Source organism: Alligator sinensis, unplaced genomic scaffold, assembly GCF_000455745.1.
Source record: "Alligator sinensis unplaced genomic scaffold, ASM45574v1 scaffold708_1, whole genome shotgun sequence".
Lineage (NCBI taxonomy): Eukaryota > Metazoa > Chordata > Crocodylia > Alligatoridae > Alligator > Alligator sinensis.
Window position 1 is genome coordinate 747,290 of NW_005842183.1, and position 7,949 is coordinate 755,238.

The following is a 7,949-nucleotide window of genomic DNA, read 5'->3' on the forward strand; positions in this document are numbered from 1 at the left end:
GTAAACATTTTTGAAAGGTGACAGATTAGAAAGGGCCAGGTTTCTACAGCACCTCAACCCAGTACCTAACTCCTGCCGAGTTCAAGGCGGGGGCCTGTCTCGTCGCGCTTAGACTCCTAGGTCACTTTTGGCGAGGAGACGCGGGTGGGTTTGAAGATCTTATCTTTATGTAATCTAGACTATTGACGGAGAAGACAGGAGAGGAGTGCAAAGGCCGACTGTGACGATGGGGAGAAGCACAGAGCTAAAATTGCCTCTCTCCTGTCTTCTGAAGAAGGCAGAAGGTCTTTATGGTTGGTTTTTTTATTGTGGGTTGGTTGAGCCTTTATTATGGCTGTGAAGCCTTTCTGAAAGGAATAAGGAGTACTATGCCCAGTTTTGCACCCCCCGCCCCCACTACAGAAAGGATGTGGACGAACTGGAGAGAGTCTGGCAGAGGGCAATGAAAATGGTGAGAGGGCTGGACATGAGTGATGAGGACAGGCTGAAGGAGAAGAGAAGATTGAGGGGGGATTTAACAGCAGCCTTCAACTCCCTGCAGAGCGGTAACAAAGAAGATAGAGCTGGATTTTCTCTGTGGTGGCAGACACAGAACAAGGAGCAATGGTCTCAAGTTGTAGCAAGGGAAGTTTAGGTTGGATATTAGGACAATCTCTCTCACTAGGAGGGTAGTAAAGCGCTGGAACAGGTACCCAGAGAGGTGGTGGACTCTCCATCCTTGGAGGTTTCTAAGACCTGGCTAGACAAAGTCTTGGCTGGGATGATCCTGCTTTGAGCAGGGGGTTGGACTAGATGTGACCTCGCGAGGTCCCTTCCAACCTGAATTTTCTAGAATTCTATGAAAACTAGTTTGAGAACCTGGACCCAGCAATGACTGGTTTTCTCAGTCAACCTTCCAGCCCCTAACATCTCTGAAACCACGACACAGGGCAAGTGCCCCACTTTTGAAGCCTGAGAGCTTCACATGGTCTGGGTTATTTCTATTACTGGTATCTGAGCCACGACACACGTTGCTGTGTGTTGCAGTTGTATTTCCTTCTGCTGTTCGACCAACAGTAAATGCAATTGCCTGGTTGCCTTGTCATCCAGTTGTAACGCTGCTGACTTTTTGAAATGTTCAAAAAACAAAGACACAAATTTTGTTGCAATTAAAAAAAAAAAATCAGGCATCACAGGAAGCTTCAAAGATGCCCCACAAAGATCGTGCCGTGGGACCTTACCAACTCCTTTGCTTCCAACAGAAGATCTTCCACGTCAGAGAAGCTGAAACTGGCTAACGTGATGAACTGGCTGACGACAGACACAAACTTGTCTCCTGGTTGTAACACCTGAGATTTCTGAAATTCCAGCTCCTTTAGGGAAACAAATGTAATTTGGGTCAGTGTCTGTTTAGAAAAGGACACAAAAATCATCACATTTAAACACGCCCAACTTTTATATTGCCTTTAAAATAAGCACCATTAAAAAAGAAAAAAAAGCTGACCCTGAAAATGTTATACAGTCTCTTTCTCCACGTACCAGCTGTAGTGTCCATAAGACTCCAACTACTAAAATGACCTGATGACGAGGCCTAGGATCTAAGAATAAGACTGCGGGCGCTGGGACACAGGATGGATAATTTCTCTGTTCTACTTGGTCTTCTCTGCTTTTGAGAAGCCAGGTGCTGAAATGCTCCTTTCAACACACTGTCTGTTCAGGAAGAGCAGAGGGACACACGGCCAACTGTGCAGAGGGACAGAGGTGGCCGGGCTCATTCTAAAGGTGACCCCTCTTGCTACAGCAAAAAAAAAATTAAAAAAAATCATATTCATCCAGTGTGATCCTGTGGGATGTGATTTTGCATGAACATGAGTGTTTGCAGTTTTACTTTCCCTTTCAGGCAAGTTCAAGTTTTCTAATTTCATCTGTGGAACGGATGGCACTGGCAGCAACAGCCCCGCAGCTTAACAATTTGGCAGGGAAACAGCTACATAAGGGGACACATTGCTCCAAGCTTAGCTGCTACTTTCTACTGTTTCTTCTTGTACCTTCCCATTAAGATCAAGAACATTCTGCGTCAAATTCAAATAAAATACGCACAGTTGCAGACCAGCAACTTGGGGTTATTTATGCACTGCTTCATCTTCTGAAGAAAATAAAGTTAAAACATAGCTCACTATATTTTTTGGTTACTGAAGCATAAATCTACCTATCATCATCTTTTACTGTTAAACGCAGAAGAGTTCTAGCTTTAAAGCAGGGGCTCCCAAACCATGGTTCATGTACCCCTGGGGGTACGCAGGAGAACTTGTGTAATGACAGATTTAATTTTCATTATAATAATAATTGGCATTTAAGGGGCTAAAATAGAAAATGTATGCGGATAGGGGTATGCAGGCATCTGGTAAATCTGGAAGGGGGTATGCAGTAAGAAAAAGTGCAGGGACTTCTCCCTTAAAGAAAACTAAAGAGGTGTGAAGCCCGGTATTTTATTTTAGCAGCTAATATCCAACTTGCTGCTACCGATATACTATAATTTCTCCCATATCACATGCCCCCAGGTAAAGCACAACTCTGGTTTTGGAAAGGCAGAATGAAAATGAAAAGATTTTTCTGGAGTCTTCCCTGCTTCCGCACAGGCCCAACTCTAGCTGTAGGATCCCAGGCACATGCAGGAGGGGCAATCTGGAAGCAGATGCGACAGAGTTAAAGCTTGAGCTTTTTAGCTGCAAGGAGAGGGTGAGTGATGCTGAGAACTGGACTCTGCCCCTCCTTCAGGTGCCTGGGAAGGGAGCACAGCTCCCTGCAGCCATTCTTGGGTAGAAAGCAGCTTCCTTGCTTAAAGCACACACCCCAATTTTGGACAGCTAATTTTTTTGGGGAAAAACACAAGTTTGGTAGGCCATTAAATATAGGGCGCCTGTGTGCATGTATATATACGCATATACACATGTGCATGCACATTCATACTTACATGTATGCTATAGACAGACAGACAGACCGCTCATACACACATACAGCTGCTCAACGATGAGCCACCATCATTGATTGGAGCTGCACAAAGCATTGTAAAAAGCAAGACAGTGTACTGTGCTCTCTCATTTTCTGGCTCAACGGCACAAGGAGCAATCACGAGGCCATGATTTTTTGGTGTTTCCCTCCCTGAATCTATATCCACTTTTGCATGTGGATGCACAGAGCCACCAACTCATCAGCATGCATTATCCTTCTCCCTCCTCCCTGGGGGTCCCACGCTCAAGTATTCCCTCCCTGTGATTCCCTCGAGGTCAGACTGAGCAAGAGAAGCTGTGACCAGACTTGTGGGCCCCACGAGGGACAGTTTTGGGAGCCAGAAAAACAAAATCCCTCATTTGATGCAAAGGAACGGCTTTGTTCAACAAGCCCATGGCTAACCTAACCCAACCCCCCCCGTGAATTTGTTAGGCATTCGGATGATTTATATCCAGCGTACAGTAATTCCTATCCCAACGCCGTCTGAAGAGAACAGGCGCACATGCAGGGCAGGAAGGAAGACAAACTGATCTCCAGGAAGCAAGATAAAAGCAGCTTTGCTCGGGGTTTCCTGTCCTGCCTCCCTGAGGATGGATGCTCTGATGCCTGGAATCAGAATAGACTATTAAGTGGGTAAATAATACTTACAGTCTCCACAGCTCTCAGCCCGCTCCTCAAGGTGTTTATTTCTTTCTCCAGCTCGGTCATGCTGTTGGAAACGGCAAGATTGTACAAGGGTCAGCGGCTCTCGGGCCATTCCAAGTTGCCACATTCAATCAACTGTGCCTTCCCCTTGCCAAAAACTCCCAGAGGGCGTTTCCCGTTCACAGGTGAGTGCCCCTCATCCGCTGTGAAGATGGGTGACTCTGAAGCTAGGTCCAGCCATTTATTTCACAGCTCTGCTCATTTCATGAATAAAAGGGACACTGTCAAGTTAAAACAAGCTGTGGGTCAAAACTTGGCCACACAGCATAATACCCACCTCTGGAGACTCCTGGATATAGGAAGCAGGGTCCTTACCCAGCACTGCCCCGGTAGCTACCAAGCAGTGATGGGATACCAGTTTCCCCCCCAGGACAGTTTGCCCTCTCCTCCCCTCTTCACTTCCCAATTGCCACAAGTCCCCTAGGACTCAGAAGAACGGCTCCAGAGCTAAATGAGGTAGGCTGAATAGGCCATGCATCCTGAAGGTATCTCCAGCACGGCTGCGACAGGCAAGGAGCAGGACCTACAAGAATGATTTCTCCTCCTCTCCCCAAGTACCCGGGGTGATGATCTCTCCTCTCCAGCTGACGGACCTTCAACTTCCCCACCCCATGGGAATTATTTTTAAACAAATGACATTAGGTAACATCTGTTTCTACCCTATGAAGAGGAACAACTCTGCTGGGATGTGTCTTGGCACAGCTGATCTACTTCAGTGGGCAACGCACATTACCTGTTGTCCTGCCCATTAGTACTGCGGGACAACGGGAGACATGTTCTCCCAGAGCTTGAGGGGCCCGGTCTTGCACACCATGGCAATTCCTGCCCAGGACTGGGCCGCTCGATCCCTGGAAGTGCCTGCTCAGCTCTCCCTACTTGCAGAGATGTGCCCCTAGGATCTCCAGGGTCTCAGTAAGCAGGGAAGACCTGGAGGTCTTGGGAGCGTACCTCTGTGAGCAAGGAAAGCCCGGCGGGTGCTCCCAGGGCTTGAGGACCCTGACCAGGACTGGGAATTTCTGGGACTTGCAGGATCAGGCCCCTCAAGCTCCTAGGACACCTGCCTGGGACAGCTGGAGAGTGAAGGCAGCTCCAGGCTGCTGGCACTCCTGCAACATAAACAGACGCCTGCCGCTAACAGCAGCACAGATTGATATCACCTTCACTGCTGGCACCAATTTTGGGCATCTGTGGAGTGACAAGAAGTACGGGCATCTGTTTGCTTGGCCTTTGTGCCTTCATAAAAATATCTATGGTAGTACAAAGGCAACAAAAGGCGATGCCTGTTTTCACCTATAAAGACACCATTCCCAGACAAAGTTTTTCTTCTGAGTGTAGCAGAAACTGCCCCAGGTCCAATTGGAAGGGGGAGAAAGACCAGAGTCTAATGAAGAGGTTCAGGGGATCTGGTGTTGACCTCATGCTGCTTGGGCGTGTCTCTCTTTGCTAGGGGTCTCTTGGCTTTGTACACACCACCCTGCTCCCAGAGGCTTCCTCAATGAATTTTACTGACAGAACAACATTTTATCAGAAAATATAAGTCCACTGAGCCTGCAAGGTTTGTTCAAAATATCTGATTGGCCCAGTACTTCTAAGGGGTGGACCACATATATTTTTTTTAATTCCTCAATTACTAATAACGAGCGAAAAGTATTAAGACTCGGTCTGCTTTAAACATGAACATACTTGCTACCACCTAGGATGTTTTGCAGGTTGCTGCTCTTTGATGGTGAATCTAGGCTTTGCATTAAAAGAGCCCTTTGAAACTAAAAAGAACCACAAGCCGTTACTAGGTTTTGTGAATTCCACACGTACCCACCCTCTCCCAAAACCAAGATTGTCTGACAGATCCCCCGTTATATATATGATACAAATCTAAACAAGTTCCTCATTCACATGCGAGTTAAGCTTAGAAACAGAACCTCTGACTCAGCCAAGGCACACCGAGATCCCAGCACAGGAAGGCACGTGCTCAGGTTTTAACAGATAAAAAAGCCTTATGGATTTCAGTGAGACTTAAGTCCCTACCTCGGGGTTTTACTAAACACAGATTCCTCATTTAGCTTGGGCTTAAATGCTTTGCGCAACCAGGGCCACGGTCGGTTTATAGAGAAATGCCATCATTTTAAAGCAGTTTAAGCAGGTAAGATTTAACAAATAATGGCTGGATTGTCAAAGAATGTGCAAGAGGCCACAAAACTTGCACCGAGGCTGGTCTTCGATGTTACATGATTGCCTAATAACATGCTTAGTTAAATTACCCCCTCGACTTGCCTATCCTTAAATCCATTTACCTCCATAAAAAGTGCGCACATACATCTTTGCAATCTGTGCTGTTGCATTCACATTTAGGTACCAGGTGCATGTCTGCAACTCCATTACACTGGCTTCCTACAAGAACCATGCATGTGTCGCAGGGTTTTTTGCATCAAACATTTTTGCAGCAAGTGTACAAGCAGGCAGGGGTGATTCCAAGTGGCTCTTCTTGCAACAGGAGATTTATAATGTGTTGCTGTTATGTCAGAGGTTTAAAAGGCTACCTCAGTTGACATTTGCTTGCGTCAACAGCTCTTTGCGCCTTCCCAGAAGCTGATTTCAGACACCGGAGCAGGAGATGAGCTCACACAAGCAGAAGAGAAAATGGTAATATTACATTGTAGACAACAGTTCGCCAGAGTTACCACGTACAAACCGACAACTGCTCTACTTACTTTACTTTGGCTGCTTGAGGGATTTCTCGCAGTTCTTCATGAAGACTGAGGACTTTGGGATATTTCTTTTCAACTATAGTTATGAGATAGTGCAAGAGGGTAATGTTCCTGTGATGAGAGAGAGAGAGATGACATTGTAATAGCAGTACAATCCACTACACAGGCCAACAGGCTGGAGCCCACAAGCTCATTAAGTCTAATGACTTCCAGTGCATGCAATTATTTTTTGCTTGCTTAAATGTTTCCTGCAGTTCTGCCAAGTTACAGCACTCTTCTTTGCTTGTCCTATACTACACAGTGTTGCTGTGCCATGCAGTAGCGGTGGGGGCTCCCCACCGGTAGGAAAATTTGAAGGTGGCAGGGAAGCAATGGCCATTATTACTTCCACCCTTCCCTGCTACCAAATTCCCACACCCTTTCTCCCTGTGCAGCCAGGTTGGTGTTGGGGATGGGGCTGGGCTATCCCCCCATACGGCTGAATTGGAGCCAGGCTGCTCCCTGCCCCCTCTGCACAGCTGCATGGGGCCCTGCTGTGCTAGATCCGGCCCCCCATTAGATTGGGCACTACCTATCTGGTCCACTGGGGATAAAGGTTGGGCACCACTGGTCCAAGGGATTTCTCAGGTGCCTTCCACTGTGGTGTCCAAGTTATTTTTGAGCATCCCCAGAAAGGCAGTAGTATCTTCACAGTTTCCCCCCTTCCCCGTTTTTGTCGCATGGGTACTTCTCTCTTCTTGGTTTGTCTTAACCTATCCTCTTCCCCTCCACAAACAGAACGACGTTTGCTTTGTCTGAAGCAATATTGTGGTATAATTCATGAGAGCTTAAAGGGCAACACTAAATTGCAAGTAATAACTTCTGGGGGCTTTTCAGAAGGCGCAAGCGCTTCTAAGGATAGGCTCAGGATGGGCTGCTCACTTGTCAATGCTGGACTTTGTGTCTGCAATCTTGTTTAGGCTGGCGATTTTGAACCCGTACGCGTTGCCTCGCTGGCCTTTATTCATGTAGTTTCCAAAGGCCAGAACCACCTCCAACAACTGCTTCAGGCTCTTGCTATGAAGCACTGCCTTGGAACCAGCACGGATGGCTAGAAGGGAAAACAGGACACGTCGCATGTTACTAACCCATCAACTCAGAGGTTTCAAGTGATTTAAAGAACGAAGTCATCAAATCAGAAGATGCTCCCTCTTTCCAAAAGCAATCCTGTCAGCAGTAACACAGTCAGAGTCTAATCTCCTGCTTCTCTCCCTCATTATATGTATTTGACACTTCCACGGAGCTCGGGTGTATTCACTGGCATTAAACAGTCTCTTTTTCACTTTTTAAAAGGAGAAACAAACCCACAAGGACAGCCCTGCTCTAACAAATCAATATGCCAACTGCTTGAGGAAGGAAAATATTTTTCTTAACTCCAGCTCAATTTCCAGATTCCAAACCTCATTAGAAACAAAAATACTGGGTATCACAATGAACAACAAACACACCAAGCAAGTACGCTCTGTATGAGCAGCACGATCACCGCGCAATACCTTCCATTTCAGCAGG

The 7,949-nt window shown here is 46.7% G+C and overlaps 1 protein-coding gene across 2 annotated transcripts in view; it reads right to left on the minus strand.

The window, feature by feature from the left end:
• Positions 1-7,949, minus strand: part of DAAM1 (dishevelled associated activator of morphogenesis 1) — a 178,398-nt gene that overhangs the window by 6,197 nt on the left and 164,252 nt on the right. For both annotated transcript variants that reach the window (XM_006026226.3, XM_006026227.3), the window contains exons 20-23: positions 7,323-7,491; positions 6,405-6,512; positions 3,640-3,700; positions 1,221-1,352 (exon numbers count right to left, since the gene is read on the minus strand). In XM_006026226.3, coding sequence (XP_006026288.1) covers positions 1,221-1,352; positions 3,640-3,700; positions 6,405-6,512; positions 7,323-7,491 — 470 coding nt within the window. The remainder of the gene's footprint in view (positions 1-1,220; positions 1,353-3,639; positions 3,701-6,404; positions 6,513-7,322; positions 7,492-7,949) is intronic.